The following is a 19,304-nucleotide window of genomic DNA, read 5'->3' as shown; positions in this document are numbered from 1 at the left end:
CAGTGAAAGTCAGTAAAAGTGTTCCTGATCACCACCACACCAGTCCCAGTGTCACCAGTCCCAGTGTCACCAGTCACAGTGTAGCCATCAACAGTGTTCCTGATTACTGCCACACCAGTGTGGTGTTAATAGACCGGTGTACTCCTTCAACAGTGTTCTGATCACCACCACACCCGTATACTTGTAGTGTAACAAGGTCTATCAATCACCTTCAGTACTCTCATCCTGTGGGGTATTTCTGTACACTGTGATGATACATTAGCGCAGCAGAAGGGATTCCACCAATAACACGGACTGTTCTGTTGGGGAATTTCTTCTAACTTGTGGTTGAAGGAAAGAAAATTGTCTAATCTGTGGCCTGCCTTAGAGGAGAGCACACTGCTGCCTGTTCCATAGAAACTTAGAAAAGTACCTGCAGAAAAAAGAAGTGAGAAGCCTTCAGGATACGGAGAACCGGTCATACAGGACAGACACACCCTGAAAGATTAACGAGATACTGAGAGGAATGCGACAAATCAATACACAGCAAACAAGCAATGCAGGGGGAGAATGAGGGGAGTTGGAGCTTCAGTGAGACTTCCTCTGGTGAAGAGTGAATGGTAACAAGTCCTGAGCAGAGCGCCCCCAGCAGGTGACACTGGAGAAGTGTGGCTCCTTACATTTGCCTCATTGTATGCTCTGGATCCAGAGGTGTTACTAGGAATGTAGAAGACCTGGGGGGGGGGGTAAAAGTGTGACACAACGACCAGGGGTTGTAGACAAACCAATGGGAGAGAATACAGGGACATAAATAAAACCCGAGTCTCCCGGTACTCAGAAGTTAAGAAGTTAACCGAAAATTAACCCCTCAATTCCCTGCCAATACTCTGCAATACCCTGCCATTACTCTGCAATACTCTGCATTACTCTGCAATATCCTGCAATACTCTGCATTACCCTGCAACACTCTGCAACACGCTGCAATACCCTGCAACACTCTGCAATACCCTGCAATGCTCTGCAACACCCGCCAATACCCTGCAACACTCTGCAATGCTCTGCAACAACCGCCAATACCCTGCAACACTCTGCAATACCCACCAATACCCTGCAACACTCTGCAATGCTCTGCAACACTCTGCAATGCTCTGCAACACCCGCCAATACCCTGCAACACTCTGAAACACTCTGCAATACCCTGCAACGCTCTGCAATACCCTGCAACACTCTGCAATGCTCTGCAACACCCGCCAATACCCTGCAACACTCTGCAATGCTCTGCAACACCCACCAATACCCTGCAACACTCTGCAATGCTCTGCAACACCCGCCAATACCCTGCAACACTTTGCAACACCCTGCAACACTCTGCAACACTCTGCAACACTCTGCAATACCCTGCAACGCTCTGCAATGCTCTGCAACACCCGCCAATACCCTGCAACACTCTGCAATGCTCTGCAACACCCGCCAATACCCTGCAACACTCTGCAATGCTCTGCAACATCCGCCAATACCCTGCAACACTCTGCAATGCTCTGTAACACCCGCCAATACCCTGCAACACTCTGCAATGCTCTGCAACACCCACCAATACCCTGCAACACTCTGCAATGCTCTGCAACACCGGCCAATATCCTGCAATGCTCTGCAATGCAATGCTCTGCAACGCCATACTCTGAGATATCCAGCCATAGTCGGTGATACCCTACAATACCCAGCCATAGACACCCCCCCTCCCGCCGCCCTCCGGTGCTTCTACCGACTCGCCAATACGATCAAATCCAGAATCTTTTTTTTTTCAGGCTTCCCAGCTTAGAGGTGAGATGTGGGGTCTTATTGACCCCATATCTCACTATAAAGAGGACCTGTCATGCCATATTCCTATTACAAGGGATGTTTACATTCCTTGTAATAGGAATAAAAGTGATCAAAAAATTAATTTTTGGGGAAAAAAATGTTGAACTAAAATAAATAAAGTAAAATGAACAATATTTTTTTTTTTTTTTTTAAAGTGCCCCTGTCCCCATGTGCTCGCATGCAGAAGCATACGCATACGTAAGTCCCGCCCACATATGAAAACGGTGTTCAAACCACACATGTGAGGTATCGCTGCGAACGTTAGAGCGAGAGCAATAATTCTAGCCCTAGACCTCCTCTGTAACTCAAAACATATAACCAGTAAAAAAAAAAAAAATTGTCGCCTATGGGGATTTTTAAGTAGCGACGTTTGGCGCCATTCCACGAGCGTGTGCAATTTTGAAGAGTGACATGTTAGGTATCGATTTGCTCAGCGTAACTTCATCTTTCACATTATGCACAAATTGGGCTAACTTTACTGTGTTTTTTTTTTTTTTTTTCCAAAAAAAAGCATTCGAAAAATTGCTGCGCAAATACCTTGCGAGATAAAAAGTTGCAACGACCATCATTGTATTCTCCAGGGTGTTTGCTAAAAAAAACATATATAATGTTTTGGGGTTCTATGTAATTTTCTAGCAAATAAATGATGATTTTTACATGTAGGAGAGAAATGTCAGAATTGTCCTGGGTGCTCCAGAACGCCTGATGGCGCTCCCTGCATGTTAGGCCTCTGTATGTGGCCACGCTGTGTAAAAGTCTCACACATGTGGTATCGCCGTACTCGGGAGTAATAGCAGAATGTGTTTTGGGGTGTAATTTGTGGTATGCATATGTTGTGTGTGAGAAATAAACTGATAATATGACAATTTTGTGAAAAAAAAAAATCTTGATTTTGCAAAGAATTGTGGGAAAAAATTATAACTTCAAAAAACTCATCATGCCTCTTAACAAATACCTTGGAATGTCTTCTTTCCAAACAGGGGTCATTTGGGGGGTATTTGTACTTTTCTGGCATGTTAGGGTCCCAAGAATTGAAATAGGCCGTCAGTACTTCAGGTGTGATCAATTTTCAGATATTGGCACCATAGCTTGTGGACTCTATAACTTTCACAAAGACCAAATAATATCCACCAATTTTTACTTGTTTTTACCAAAGATATGTAGTAGTATAAATTTTGGCCAAAATTTATGAAGAAAAATTTACTAATCTGCTAAATTTTATAACAGAAACAAAGAAAAATTCATTTTTTTGCAAATGTTTCTGTAGTTTTTCTTTTATAGCACAAAAAATAAAAAACCGAGCGGTGATTAAATACCACCAAAAGAAAGCTCCAATTGTGTGAAAAAAAGGACAAAAATTTCATATACCGTATATACTCGAGTATAGGCCGACCCGAATATAAGCCGAGGCCCCCAATTTACCCCCAAAAAAACTGGCAAACTTATTGACTCGTGTATAAGCCGAGGGTGAGACATGCCTGTCCATCCCTGTGTGTGTGTCCGTCCATCCCTGTGTGTCCGTCCATCCCTGTGTGTCCGTCCGTCCCTGTGTGTCCGTCCATCCATCCCTGTGTGTGTGTGTGTCCATCCATCCATCCATCCCTGTGTGTGTGTGTGTGTCCATCCATCCATCCATCCCTGTGTGTGTGTGTGTGTCCATCCATCCATCCATCCCTGTGTGTGTGTGTCTCCATCCATCCATCCATCCCTGTGTGTGTGTGTCTCCATCCATCCATCCCTGTGTGTGTGTGTCTCCATCCATCCATCCATCCCTGTGTGTGTGTGTGTGTGTGTGTGTGTGTGTGTGTGTGTGTCCAGCCTACCTGTGTCCCGAGCCTGTGTCCCGAGCCTCCGTCCCGTGCCTTGCCTCCTTGCCTCCGTCCCGTGCCGTGCCTTGCCTCCTTGCCTCCGTCCCGTGCCGTGCCTTGCCTCCGTCCCGTGTCGTGCCTTGCCTCCGTCCCGTCCCGTGCCGTGCCTTGCCTTGCCTCCGTCCCGTGCCTTGCCAGGATCGCCGCTCTTCGTCGGCGCCTCGGCGGCCATTCTAAAATTCAAAAGCCGCGCCTCCGCCTTCGCCTGTGATAGGCGGAACACTGAATTTCCCAGCAGCCTGTGTTCCGCCTATCACGGACATCGTCTCATCCTCGTCCGTAGTACGAGGATGAGACGATGTCCGTGATAGGCGGAACACAGGCTGCTGGGAAATTCAGTGTTCCGCCTATCACAGGCGAAGGCGGAGGCGGAGGCGCGGCGTTTGAAGGGTAGAATGTCCGCTGTCTGTCTGCTCGACACGCTGATCGAGCAGGCAGACAGCGATGACTCGAGTATAAGCCGAGGGGGGCACTTTCAGCCTCAAAAAAGAGGCTGAAAATCTCGGCTTATACTCGAGTATATACGGTAGGTCCAGTGTTGCATGACTGAGTAATTGTCATTCAAAATGTGAGAGCACCGAAAGCTGAAAATTGGTCTGGTTATTAAGGGTGTTTAAGTGCCCAGTGGTCAAGTGGTTAAATACAAACGGTCGCAAGTGGCCGTCGACAAATTTACTGAGTTTCTCTGTCAACGACCCATTGCCCGAGATAATTGGTCTGCCAGTGGGGTGAAGTAGGTCCTTGTGTAGCTTGGGCAACGTGTAGAAAGTAGGAATGCGTGGTAAAGCAGTCCTAACATAGTCATATTCAGATCGATTCAGTATATTTGACTCGTCTATGAGTTTATAGAATTTACGATTGAATTTATCGATCTTGGTTGAGGCGATCTTGCAGTACCACTGTCTATTAGACAATATGTTACGACACACTGCCTCATATTGACCAATGTCCATTAGGACAATGTTCCCTCCATTGTCTGAAGATTTAATAGTGATCGAGGGATTAGTGGCTAGAGATTTCAAGGCCTCACGTTCACTAGGACCGGGGCGGCACAGTGGTGTAGTGGATAGCACGTTCACCTAGCAGTAAGAAGGGTCGCTGGGTCGAATCCCAACCACGACACTACCTGCCTGGAGTTTGCATGTTCTCCCTGTGCCTGCGTGGGTTTCCTCCGGGTACTCCGGTTTCCTCCCACACTCCAAAGACATGCTGGTAGGTTAATTGGATCCTGTCTAAATTGTCCCTAGTATGTATGAATGTGAGTTAGGGACCTTAGATTGTAAGCTCCTTGAGGGTAGGGACTGATGTGAATGTACAATGTATATGTAAAGCGCTGCGTAAATTGACGGCGCTATATAAGTACCTGAAATAAATAAATAAAAATAAATAAATTTAAATTAGATTGTTCCTTGGATGCGATAGAAATTTTGGATTGATGTTCAAAGCTGGAAACTTGTCAGATTTTTTCTTAAAAGGTTTAGTAGAGAAGCTTGGTAGATCTGATTGATCGAACCGACCCAATAATTGTTCCAGATCAATCTGGTCAATTAAATCGGGTGGTTCATTCTCATCCAAGAGAGATATTAGATTGTCCAAGGCCGCAAGTTCTTGTGGTTTAAAACTAGATTGTTTAGGTATATCTCTAGAATAGAGTTGTTTTACAATCAATTTGCGCGCAAACAACTGTATATCTTTTGTGTCTATGTCCTGATTGGGACAGAAACTTAGCCCTCTACTTAAAACTGATAATTCAACTTCATTAAGTTCATATGATGATAGATTTACCACATTTAAATTGATAGTCTCCTTATTATGAGGGAATGCTCCATCAGGATTCATACCTCTCATAAGGCCGCATTTTCGATCGGTTTCACAAAAAAATTGTCCACAACGGGAGCCGAGGCAAACGCTTCATTCCCCAATGGGACATCGTTTGTCGTCAAATGTGAGGGAACTATACCCCCTATTTTGCCTACCCCCAGGCCTGGGCTGGCAAAGCCAGCCTGAATGGAGGGATTGGTAATCCGTTTTTTTAGGGATTTTTTCCTGTGTACCCCCACCCTGGGAGTTTCTCTTTGATTTCCACGAGGGCTTCTGTCTACTCGAAACTCTTGACAAGAGGGACCATGGAGAGGACGCTCCAGATAACAAGTTGTCATTTTTAGCATTCTTGTGATGATGTCCTTGGTTTCTGGTTTTTATAGTATTATGATTTCTCCAATTGTAAGCGTGTGATTCCTGAAAGGCAGCCTTGTCCCTACAGAACTTCTTTTCTTTTTTTAATTAGAATTTCTTTATTAAAGTGTTCCAATGATTCATTAAGTTCCTTATCATATTTCTCCTATAGGAAATGGTCCTTAAAAGAAGTCAATTGCCTATATATTGGTTCCAAATGATAATAATAAGGCACTAAACTAACCTCGGAAAGAGAACAAGGTATGCTACAATTCAAAAGGAAAACTGTGAAGGGGGGGAGGGGGAGCCCAAGTCTGCTGTTCTATTGTAGATAGTTATCCAGTAGTAGAGTGGGTCATATTCGGCAATGGTCCATTGTAGACAAAGGTGAGTTTATCGAGGTGAGCTCGTTCTTGAGGAGTAAGCTGCGCCACAAGAAAAAAGTCCCATCTGTTGTAGAAGCGCTGTGAGGTTTTCTGGTGGGCCAGATTGGTGTTGAGTTTGTCACGAAATAGAAGCTGCAGGAGATCTCTATTAACCTGGGAGATGGAGGGTTTGGACGCAGACGTCCAATTGGCTAGTATGGCCCTTCTTGCTAACAGGAGGCAGATCAAGGCCCAGTCCTTGCCTGGTGGGATGGGAACGGTGGACCAAGGAAGTAGTGTAGGGTCCCAGTGCCCGAAGATAAGGAGTAGCGGGTCTTTGGGAAGCTTTAGCAACATAATCTGGAATATATATCCCAGGATTTGGTCCCAAAAAGCAGAGATAAAGGTGCAAGTCCAGTAGAGGTGCGTGAGAGAAGGCTTAGGTTGGTGGCACAATGGGCACAATGAGGCTGAACGTGGTTGGGAGGCTGGGAGAAAGGGGATATGTGCATGGTGAGCGATTTTCAGCTAGGTTTCCCTCCAAGATTTGTAAGAGTCCTTTTGTATGAGTGTCTCAAGGAATGATGATGTAAATCTCGTGGATTCGTTTCTGCAGGTTTTTTGAAGAAAACGAATACATTGACCATAGTGGAAAGCAGAAGCATCTGTGAGAGAAAATTTGGCAGCTAGGGAACTGAATGGTGCTACTCGACCAGATTCAGGATCACACAGGGAGAAGAAGGTATCAAGACCCTTTTGTCACCACAGATCATAGGGCTGGTGTTCCAGACCCGGGGAGAAATTCGGGTTACCTTGTATCGGGAGGAATTTGTAAATGAAAGGAGAGAGTGGGAGACTTTTCCTCACCTCCCTCCAGGCAATAGCGGTGTCTCTCAACAAAAGATTATGCTGATGCGGTGTTGGAGATTTCCATTTACAGTGAAGAAGGGCTGTAAGGGAGTAGGGGTGGACCATTGCAGTCTCCAGCTGATAGGGTTGGAACATTGGGATTTTTGGGATATCCAATCCAGGCTCACCCGCAAAAGACAAGCTAGGTTGTAAAATCTAAGGTTTGGAAGACTAATACCACCTTCAGTCCTGGGAAGATGTAGTTTTGAAAAGGGTATGCGTGGTCATTTGTTTCGCCATAGAAATTTTGATATTGCAGAGTTCAAAGTTTTGGAATCTTTGTGTCTGATAAGTAAAGGTATCGTTTGGAGGGGGTACAGCAGGCGTGCGAAACTGACCATTTTTACCAAGTGGCATCTTCCCAGGAGCGAGAGGGGCAGATCCATCCAGTTTTCTAGTTCCAGGGTAATTTTGGCAAAGAGGGGGGGTAATTCAGATGGTAAAGAGAGGAAGGGAGTTTCCCTATCTTGATTCCTAGGTAGGTAATATGCAACTTTGCTATCATGAAGATGGATTTTTGAGCCCAAGCCGGAGGTGGGAGGGGTCAAGGGGCAATATCTCGCTTTTGGAGTCGTTTATGTGTAATCCTGAACATTTTCTGAATTGATCAAAGGTGTATTTTATTGTGGGCATGTCTGCGGAAGGATTGGCGGAGAAGATGAGGACGTCGTCTGCAAAAAGAGATGTCCTCAATTCCTACTCCCCTATTTTTATGCCATTGATCGGGGCCACTGTTAGCAAATATCTGGAGAGTGGTTCCAGAGCTAAATTGAAGAGGAGTGGGGATAGAGGGCAGCCCTGTCTCATGCCTTTATGTAAGCGAAACTCATTGGAGAGGAGGCTGGCTGCTACTAATCTAGCTGCTGGTGAGGTGTACATGGAATTTATGAGGTGGAGAAAGGGGCCAGAGAATCCCATGTTACTCAGATCCATGGAAAGCTATTCGAAACTCACGTTGCCAAAAGCCTTTTCGGCATTAAGAGTAATAATAGCAAAGTCCCCATTTGGGTTGCATCTGGCGTGTTCTAGTGCCAACATCACCTTTCTGATGTTAATTGTTGCTGTTCTGCCCTTCACAAAGCCTGACTGGGCAGGATGGATCAGAGAAGGAATGATGTTGGCTAGTCTCGTGGCTACTATTTTGGAAAAAATTTTGACATCGAGATTTAGGAGTGAGATGGGCCTGTATGAGCCAGGTTCTTTAGGATCCTTCCCTTTCTTTTCAAACTCATTGGAGAGGAGGCTGGCTGCTACTAATCTAGCTGCTGGTGAGGTGTACATGGAATTTATGAGGTGGAGAAAGGGGCCAGAGAATCCCATGTTACTCAGATCCATGGAAAGCTATTCGAAACTCATGTTGCCAAAAGCCTTTTCGGCATTAAGAGTAATAATAGCAAAGTCCCCATTTGGGTTGCATCTGGCGTGTTCTAGTGCCAACATCACCTTTCTGATGTTAATTGTTGCTGTTCTGCCCTTCACAAAGCCTGACTGGGCAGGATGGATCAGAGAAGGAATGATGTTGGCTAGTCTCGTGGCTACTATTTTGGAAAAAATTTTGACATCGAGATTTAGGAGTGAGATGGGCCTGTATTAGCCAGGTTCTTTAGGATCCTTCCCTTTCTTTTCTAGTAGTTTAACTATTGCCTGGTTGCCCGTGGGTAGATAGGGGCCACCTGACCATATGTGTTGGTAAACGTTTTCAAGAGTGGGTGCTAGGAGCGAGTTTAGGGATTTGTAGAATTCGCCTGTTAGACCATCTGGGCCGGGTGCTTTAGAGGAGGCTAGATTACGGATCGTGTTGGTTATTTCCATAAGAGAGATGGGGGCATTAAGAGTCTAGTTGTGAGGAGGGTATTTGGGTCAGTGTCACTTTGTCCAGGAAGTCGTGTGCCGTGGGCTTGTCGATGGGGTCGGCAGCATACAGTGCAGAATAATAGCGCAGCATGGCCCAATTTATGACGTTTTGCGTGGTCGTAATAGAGCCATCCGGCTCCCAGATAGCGGGGATGATAGTTGGGCGGTAGGGTCCCTTGCATAGTCGGGCTAGAAGTTTGCCAGCTTTATTCCCAAATTTGTGGAGAGTGGCATCAAAGTATGCTCTCTTGATTGATTCCAGGGTGTCGGCCCAGGTGTCAAAGGACTGTTTTGGCTATTTGCCAAGCAGTCCGGTTTTCAGGTGAATCATGGGTGTAGAGTGCTTGTTGAGCCTGATTAAGTCTGGAACTGGAGGTGTTGTAATTGAGGTATGCGTTTTTTTTGAAGGAAGATGCATAAGAAATGATGCGTCCCCGAAGGAAAGCTTTCCCTGCACCCCATAACAGATTTGGGTTGTTAGTGTGGGTCGCATTCATTTGTGTGTAAAGCCGCCATTCTTTTGTGATGTAGGTTTGGAAATCCGCGTTGTATTGGAGGAAGGAGGGGAAACGCCAGATTTGGGGATTTGGGTGGATGTCAGGGGTCTCTAGGGACACAGAAATGGGAGCATGATCGGAGATAGCAATATCGTGAATCTCCGCTTCTGGGATTAAAGGGAGTAAATCGTGTGAGCAGAATATGTAATTGATCCTGGTGAAAACATTGTGTGGGTGTGAATAGAAGGAGAATTCCCTATCAGTCGGGTGATGCAACCACCATACATCATGGAGACGAAGGGATTCCATTGTTGCTGCTAGCATTGTGGCGTTAGTGGGAGTCGGGGGTGGGATAAGTCGCAGTTGCGGGGATTTATCATCTAGTGGGTGAATCACGGACTTAAAATCACCCCCAACGACCTGGGGAAGTTGAGGATGGCACAGGAGCCAAGTGGTTAGCGTGTTGAAGAACTGCTTCGTGGGGCTGTTAGGGGCATAAATGTTAGATATTACTATTTCCCTTGTCCCTAGGAGGACACGAATAGAGAGCAGTCTGCCCTGGGTATCCATGTCCGTAGATAGGAGTTTACATGGGAGATGTTTGTGAATGAGGATAAGGACTCCTGCTTTACGGTCTAGGGCCTCTGAGCCCGCCACCGTACCAACCCAGAGTTTCTTCATCCGAGCAAAGTCGGGTGAGGAGAGGTGGGTCTCCTGAAGTAATGCTATATCCGCCTTGAGCCGCTTGAGATGACGAAGGACCTTCATTCTTTTAAAGGGGGAACGAAGGCCCTTCACATTCCATGAGACTATCCGCAGCATGGTGAGGTTATAACGGGGGTATGGATTACAAGGAGTAGAGCTATTAGGGTGTGGGCGCTTGGGAATAGTAGGTAGCCTTAATCTACACTGGAGCATGCCTGTTGGGCCCTAGGAGGGGGGGGTGGCAGGTAAAGTCACACTGGTAGTGGGCTCAGTGGGGAGAAGGAGAGAAAAAGGGGGGGAGGGGAAGGACTGGAATGGTAACCAAAGGTAGAACATGCAGAGGTAAACATAAATATTAACCAACTTCACTTTTTTCCGCATGCTGATCACTGTGAAGACCAGCTCCCAAAACCAGCCCCGTATCCAACGTAAGGGCATCCGCCCCTCGGAGAGAGGATAGGGAATAACAGCAGTGCAGGTGGGAGATCAGAGCGTGTGAACAGGTCTGCACAGAGATACCTAGGGGAAGAAGACATGTGTATGTGTATGAAAAGACAAAATCTTCAAAAGTCATTGAACATATAGTGCCGTACTAGGCAACATAGCCATAGAGCTACCAAACATGAAAGATAAAAAACAGAAAATTCCCCAAAAAAAAGAGAAAGATCGTGATGCAGGCAAAGGCATCCCCATAGCCGTTTAACTGATAACGGATACTACCTGAAAGGTGTGGACGGTCCAGGAGGGAAAGTCCAAGTTCAGTTCACCTTACCCAGGTAGGAAGGGTGGCCATACATGGCCGCAAAGAAGAAGGGATTGTGCATTGAGACAACGGTGGCATCGTCGCCCCTCAATGTGCAGTCAAGCCGTGCTGCGTTGGACCTGAGGCACTGAAGCGCTTGGGAGAGTCTTTCCGCGGGCTCCTTTGATCCAGGGCTCAGTTGATTGGGGGGGCTTTGGGTGTGGGGCTGAGGTGAGAGCCCGAGCGTGATGATTTCAAGAAGGATGACACCTCATCTGGGTCTTGAAAGGAAAGTTGCTCACCGGTGGGTGTTTTGATCCGCAGAGTGGCCGGGAATGCTAGGGTGAACTTGAGTTGTCGCTGGTGGAGTTCTGCGCAGATATGCTGGAAAGCCTTGCGTTTCTTGGAGACGTCCACCGAGTAGTCGGCAAAAATCTAAATTTTGACTCCGTCTATCTGCAGGGATCTGGATTGTCGGTATTGCTGCAGTATGGCGGCTTTGTCTGAGTAATTGAGGTAGTTGGCTATTATCGGGCGCGGGGATTTGCGCTCAGAGTTAAAGGCTCCCACACAGTGTGCACGTTCTACGGTGCATGGGCCTCCCAGACCCAGTGCTTCAGGGATGCGACGGGCACAGAGTTCTGACAAAGCAGACTGGTGAAGCGATTCGGGTATTCCTACAAATCGCAGGTTGCTCCTCCTGGACCTATTTTCGAGGTCATCGAGTTTTTCTAGTATATATTTGTTCGTTCTGTCTTGGGCATGTTCCAGAGATTGTGTCTGGTAGATTTCTTCCTCAAGAGTTGAGATACGGTGTTCTGCTTCATTCAATCTAGATGTATGTTCCCCTAGCTGGGCTTGAATCTTCTGCATGCCTGAGCTGACAGCCACTGATGCAGCAATCATAGGGGAGAGGAGAACATCTACAGCCTGAGCCAGGAGTTCAGTGTGATGATCCTGTGCTGGTGGAGGTATGTGAGGCTGCTGCACAAAATGAGCTGTTTCAGGTCCAGATGGACGTGAGGGGGCCTGGGGCTGCTGAGGTAATGTGTCTCTCAGAGTAGGCTGTGATGTTGGCTGTTCTCCTACCTCCATCGCTGGCGCCATCTCTGCAGGCTGGGCCGCACAGGCCGAATCCATGTATGCTGAAGCCGGGGCCTCGATTTGTGACGGAGCCGGCCGCGCAGCGGCTGCCGCGTACGATCACGGCCCGGTTTTTTCGACAAACCGGTCCACCCCGTGACCGGAGTCGTGGAGAAGGCAGCTGGAAATAGTTGGGCCGAAAAACGCCGAATTTATAGGCCGGTTTGGAGGGCGGTTTGCGGGAGCTGTGAGGAGAGACAGCTACTCCATGCGGCGCCGGAACCGGAAGTATCTTTTTATTTTTGATCATAGAGCTACTTGGCTACATTACCATTCTTGGGTGGAATCCGCCCCTTGTGTGCAGCTCGAGTGCTGAATCCACTTGTACCCCCCGGGCTCTTCTCATCGGGTTACAGATCTGATGCCGGCTGGCAGACATTTCTCCATTACACCTTTCTAATATGTTGGATGCCCTCTGAACAGCGATGTACAGCATTACATGGTTAGAATATACCATACAATTTTTTGATCATGTCTTTATTCAAATATTGTTTGAAAAAGATCAACTATTTGCAAATACTGTTTGTTTACCATTACTTGTGTCTTCTTATAATGCTTATAGATGGGAATGTAATACATCACCAGCCCCTGAAGAAGAGGTTAGATCTCTTAACAACCTTGAAACGCGTCGGGCCGTTTCTTGGTCCCATTATTGAGCTGGGATCAATATTCGTGGTGATATTATCACTAATATGTTGGTATATTAACACTGTAGTTTTTTGTGCATCCTCTAATAATCACTGTGCATCCCTAAGTCCTTATTGTTATTTATGTGATTTTCCTCTTTATGCAATAAAATGTATACTTTGTTACAAACTTTGAAGACTACTGCCTAATTAAAGTCCCACTAGAGGAAAAAATTGGTTTTGTATTCTCCATAAATCAGATGTCACCAGCAGAGCCCCCCATAAATCAGATGTATCCTCAGGGGAGCCCCTGCATAAATCAGATGTCCCCCAGCAGAGCCCCTCCATAAATCAGTTGTCCCTCAGCGGAGCTCCTCCATAAATCAGATGTCCCCCAGCAGATTCCCTTCATAAATCAGATGTCTCCCAGTGGAGCCCCTCCATAAATCAGATGTCCCACAGCGGAGCCCCTCCATAAATCAGATGCACCCCAGCAGATTCCCTCCATAAATCAGATGTCCTCCAGCAGACCCCCTCCATAAATTAGATGCCCCCAGCAGAGCCCCTCCATAAATCAGATGTACCCGGGCAGATTCCCTGCATAAATCGGATTTCCCCCAGAGGAGCCCCTCCATAAATCAGATGTCCCCCAGCACAGCCCCTCCATAAATCAGATGTCTCCCAGCAGAGCCCCTCCATAAATCAGATGTACCCGGGCAGATTCCCTGCATAAATCAGATGTCCCCCAGAGGAGCCCCTCCATGAATCAGATGTCCCCCAGCAGAGCCCCTCCATAAATCTGATGTCCACCAGCGGAGCCCCTCCATAAATCAGATGTGCCCCAGCAGAGCCCCTCCATAAATCAGATGTCCCCAGAGGACCCCCTGCATAAATCAGATGTCCCCCAATGGAGCCCCTCCATAAATCAGATGCCCCCCATAGGAGTGTTCCTTTACAGTGTTGTATAAATGTACTGTACTCACGACAATGTGCAACTTCCACATCTAAGAAAAGACCAAATACATCCAGAAACAACCACCGTCCACATCCAGAAACAATCACCGTCCACATCTAGACACAAGCTCTGTCCTCGTCCAGAAATTAAAGCTGGAAGATCGCCCCACAATCTGTCAAATAACAAGCGTTTTCGGACTCTACGACGTTGGGCGCATGCGCGGAGAGTGAGGCAGAATCTTACATTTAGAGTCTCTCTCTTTGCCGCTCTCTGTTGCTGGCCTCTCATCGGAAAATGCATCTGATGAACTGAGCATGCCCAGTCTATACGTCACACCAGCTGATCAGGATATCAGCTAAAGTGATGTGATGAACTGCGCATGCGCAGTGCATAGAATGCATTTTTCTATGAGAGACATTATTCAACAGGACACCGGCACCCATGCAGGGGGTTGCCTACCCCTGATCTATCCCATAGTTTGTAGACACTTTAGCGTTTCTGCAAACCAATCAATACACACTTATTGGGATTTTTTTACCAAAAACATGTAGCAGGATACATATTAGACTAAATTGATGAAGAAATTAAATTTTTAAAATGTTTTATTGGATATGTTTTATAAGAAAAAGTAAAAAAAATATAAAAAAAAATTTAAAAAATATATATATTTTTTTATTTTATAGCGCTAAAAATGCAGTGATGATCAAATACCACCAGAAGAAGCTTTGTGGGAAAATTGCTATATATTGAATGTATGTACAGTGTTGCATGACGACCCAATTGTCAGTTAAAGTAACGCATTGTCGTAACGCAAAAAATGGCCTGGCCATGAAGGGGGGTAAATCTTCAGATGGTTATATAACCAATTTCCTTTTCATCATGATGTACTCATCTCCACTTTTCATGTCATTGCACTTAGTGCTCCGCATGTCTTCCCCACATCCGTCTTTCCCTCTTTCTCTCTTCTAATGTTGGGAGGTATAATTCTCATTACTACTGCAAAACGAATCTCCTCCCTTCTGTACTCTGATCTCCGTGTCCTATAATATTCATCCAGCCTCACCCTGTGTAGGAGGACGTCACCCCTCCCCCATCCACATTCCTCTCCGGTGTCAGAGACTTTCAGTTTAGTTTCTCTTCTGCTGTCAGCGATGGCGTCTGGTGATCTGAGAGCTGAGTTGGAATGTTCCGTCTGTCTGAACATTTATACGGATCCTGTAACCCTGAGATGTGGTCACAACTTCTGCCGGGTCTGTATTGATGGTGTGCTGGATACACAGGGGGGGTCTGGAGGATATTCCTGTCCTGAATGTAGAGAGAAGTTTCCGGATCGGCCTGCACTGCACAGGAACATAACACTACGTAACATAGCAGAGACTTTCCTGTCTCCTCATCCAGATCAAGAGGAGTCCGGGGTCTTCTGTACTCACTGTCTGGACTCTCCTGTACCTGCTGTTAGATCCTGTCTGCACTGTGAGGTTTCTCTGTGTGATAAACACCTGAGAGTCCACAAAAAGTCCCCAGAACACGTCTTATGTGACCCCACCTTGTCCATGGAGAGCAGGAAATGCTCCGTCCATAAGAAGATCCTGGAGTATTACTGCACTGAGGATGAGACCTGTGTCTGTATGTCTTGTTATGTGACTGGAGGACATAAAGGACATGATATGGAGTCACTGGATGAGGCTTCTGAGAAGAAGAAGGAGACACTGAGGAATGTTCTGCAGAAACTTCTGACAAAGAGAGAGGAGACGGAGGAAAGAGTCCAGAGTCTGCAGGAACACCGGAGGAAAGTAGAAGAAGAAGCCGCTGGTGACACCGAGAGAGTCACTGCCCTGTTTAGAGATCTCAGGAGACGTCTGGAAGACCTGGAGAAGAGAGTCCTGAGGGACATCTCCGGGAGGGCAGAGCGGATCTCCATCTCCATCCGGGATCTGGAAATAAAGAAGGAGGAGCTGTCCAGGAAGTTGCGTCACATTGAGGAGCTGTGTAACGTGACGGATCCACTGACTGTCTTACAGGAATCAGACACAGGTGACTTGTGTGATACTGAGGATGGAGATAATGAGGACAGAGAGAGACATGAGGAGCTCCTCCATGATGGAGGGGGTCTGGATGTGGCGGGGGTCTTACACACAGGTTTATCTGATATAATAACAGAGGTAAATGTATACTTCTATATACAGGGAGCTGCAGACATATTACTGGATGGAAACACAGCTCATAATATTCTACAGATATCAGATGACAGGAAAACTGTATCCAGGTCAGATAGAAACCAGAATCACCCAGAAACACCAGAGAGATTCCAGGATTATTATCAGGTGATGAGCAGTCAGAGTTTCTCCTCAGGGAGACATTACTGGGAAGTGGATGTCGGGGGGTCAGATGTATGGAGAGTCGGGATGTGTTACCCCAGTATAGAGAGGAGAGGTTGGGAGTCAGAGATTGGATGGAATAAGAAGTCCTGGGGATTGGACAGGGATGATGATGATGATTATTGTGTGAGACATGACAGTAAAATGATCTTCTTACCCACCGATCCCTCCAGTAACAGAGTCAGGATATATCTGGATTATGAGGCCGGGCGGATCTCCTTTTATGATCTGTGTGACCCGATCCGACAACTCTACACCTTCACCACCACCTTCACTGAGCCCCTCCATGCTGGGATAGGTGTATGGGGAGGTTATATAAAGATATGTGGGGGGGAGGCGGGAGATGTGAGAACTCCGCCCACAGTCTAGTGATGTCAGACGAAGGAGGGGAATTAAATGAATATTCCTCCAATAGTATATAGCAGTGGGCGGGGCCTCCTGCAGGGTTTTCTACTAAAAATAAATATGAGATTTCTTACTGATCGCTGTGATTGGGTAGAATATCTGTCCAGTTATTGGAGTAACAATAACATGTTCCTATTGGTCAGTGAGAAATATCTATCTATCTATCTATCTATCTATCTATCTATCTATCTCTCCCATGACAATCTGACATAATACTTTCTGTGTTTTGTCACAGTATTTAACATCATCCATCTCCTCTTCCTGCCCCTCCCCCACATGTGGTCCCTCTGTATGGGGGAGGGGCAGCCATGATCAGACATAGAGGGGGGGTGGGGTCACTGTGATGGGATAGGATGGGTTCACCTCTCCTCTCTGCCCCTCCCCCTCCATTCAATCTATACTACACAGAGATGGAAATAAATGGAACAATCTGAGAGGAAATCTATGAAGACGTCATCTAGAGATTTATTACTGGAAGAAGAAATGTGATCAGAGAGCCCAGACTGTTTTTAGGCAGAGTGGGTTAGGATTAGATCCCCTGTCAGGTTTTTTCTTCTATCCAGGGCTCCATTACAGAGATTTCCCCTCACTTCCTGTCCCCGTGACAACATTTATCTAGACAGGAAATGAGGGGAACTCTCCAACAGGAACACAGACTGAAATAAGAATGATATGTTTAGTATAATAAGGAAGGGGAAGGATTAGAGCCCCTGTCAGATGTTTATATCTCTGTGTCCCTGTACAGATTTCTCTCCCTCCTTGTATTGGTGTCACCAGGACAGGAAGTGAGAGGAAATCTCTCTAAGGCTGGGATCACATTGCTGTGCAGATCACATGTCATGTCTGTGTGATGTGAATTCAGCCGTACAAACTGTGTGACTGAAATCACATTCACACCAGAATGGTGCCGGACCCTTTTTTTGGTCCTCACTGGAATCGGATCACATTGGGTGTCACATCTATACAATCCGATTCCTGCACCATTTCAGCGTTTGCACTGCGATCTGCGAAGTGATCTGGGGGTGTCATTAACTTTCCATTGACCCCCCCGCAGCGGTTCTCAGATGTCAGTGTGACCGTCCGGTGATTGAGGTGTGATGAGGGAACCCGCACAGGAATCGCACTGGTTCCCGCATCCCACAAGTCTCATCCCAGCCTAAGGCTCCATTCACACATATGCAGGGGGCTTTTCAGCCTTTCTGATGTGCTTTCCACATGATTTTTATACCGTGATTTCCATTTTGTGTTTTTTATGCATTTTTTTGGGGGAGGGGATTTGTTGCTGGGCAGATTAAACCACTTGGTGCCCACACTATAGCCAAAAGACGGCTACAGCGCTGTCTTAAAATGCCAGAAGGGCGTCCATGTACATCCTCCCGTTCTCACACTACCCATTCCCCCTTGGGATAAGACTGATTACAGATCGGGTAAAGGGTCAATCACAGCGAGCCCTTTACCATGTGATCAGATGTCAGCCAATTATAGCTGATCATGGAAGGAAACAGGAGACGGTCAACAGCTTTTTTTCCCCTCACACTGTCAGTGTTCAGAAAAGAAGAAAGCCGTTACCCATATTACTTAGGGACCCTTTATGTGTCACACTACTTTAGGGGTCCAAATTACATTAATAAGTCTCTTTGTCATTTGCTCACTTAGGGCAGTCACAGCCCCCCGGCCCACTTCTACCCCCTTTTATAGCCCCTCATCAATCCATGTCAGAGCCCTGAGTCCTCACCCATGTAAGATACATGGTGGGTTATGTCGGAGCTTGCACAGGATTGATGACATCACCCCTCCATCATGTGACGGTATGTAAGTCCTGTGATTGGCCGCTCAGGCCTGAACACTGCATGCTGGGAGAAGGTCACATGATCCCTCAATGTCTGGGAAACTGGGGACTTAGTGAGGACTTTGATGGAGGAACAATATAGGAAAGTATAAATGGGTGTGTACGGCTCTTGGGTCACCTACAGAAGTGGGTGGGACATTCATTTGAATGGCTCCTCCCAGTACATGAGCACTGTGTATAGTGAGATGGGACAGTGAAGAATTGTATAGAGTGCCGGAGCTGAGAGAGAGCACAGAGTGTAATATGACTTATTGTCTGTGTCCGAGCTGTGATGTCATAGTAGGGAAATGGCTAATTAGGGACCCAATGTGGAAAGTACCGATAGAGGCGTACTGGCCCTTTAAGAACAAATCTATCTATCTATCTATATATCTATAGGAATATAATGTGTAGACAGCATAATTCCTTATTATTAATACATTTACAATGAGTTTATTCTATTGATTATTTTATTGTGTGAAGAAATGGAAATGAATAATAGATCTACAAATAGAAAGAGATGAAAATCGATGGAAAAATCTCAGAGGAAATGATCCAGAGATTTACTAATGAAAGAAATAATGGGATTTATCACTAATATAATGATATCACTATAATAATGTATGATTACTAGAACTGGAATGTGTCCCCAATATAATGTGTCCCCATAGAATGGATCATCAATAGAATTCTATGGGATCTCTTTTATAATGGATCAGAATATAATGTATCATGTGATGGTGTATTATAATCACTAGATGTGTCCTGGTGATGGGGGAGAATTAGGAAATGAAATGTTAATGTGAAATAAAGATTCTTTATGAAATTATTATTATTATTATTATTTTTATTATTTTATTTATTTATTTTTAACAGTTAGAGTTTATTAAAGAAATATCCAGTTACAATACATAGTAACAAAACATAATAATTGCAGATGCAACCGCCTGATTGGACAACAATTCAGCTACAGTAGTTACAGACTCACATTGTTAGATATCTTGGTTTCAGTGGT

The 19,304-nt window shown here is 45.9% G+C and overlaps 2 protein-coding genes across 2 annotated transcripts in view; both read left to right on the top strand.

Annotated features, from left to right (window-relative positions):
* LOC143962485 (tripartite motif-containing protein 14-like) overlaps positions 1 to 18,813 on the top strand; it is a 146,596-nt gene extending 127,783 nt beyond the window's left edge. Inside the window, exon 3 of the mRNA XM_077471766.1 lies at positions 17,007 to 18,813. The gene's annotated coding sequence lies outside the window, so the exon portion shown is untranslated. The remainder of the gene's footprint in view (positions 1 to 17,006) is intronic.
* LOC143962484 (E3 ubiquitin-protein ligase TRIM39-like) lies at positions 14,728 to 16,425 on the top strand (the record flags this gene model as incomplete). The annotated part of the gene is made up of 1 exon (XM_077471765.1): positions 14,728 to 16,425. A coding segment is annotated over one exon (1,698 nt), but the record flags the coding sequence as incomplete, so codon positions are not given.
* Positions 18,814 to 19,304: the final 491 nt, after the last annotated feature.

This window comes from Lithobates pipiens, unplaced genomic scaffold (assembly GCF_037356315.1).
Source record: "Lithobates pipiens isolate NorthernLeopardFrog02 unplaced genomic scaffold, aLitPip1_a1.2 Scaffold_8, whole genome shotgun sequence".
Lineage (NCBI taxonomy): Eukaryota > Metazoa > Chordata > Amphibia > Anura > Ranidae > Lithobates > Lithobates pipiens.
This window is presented reverse-complemented; position numbering and strand designations above follow the sequence as displayed.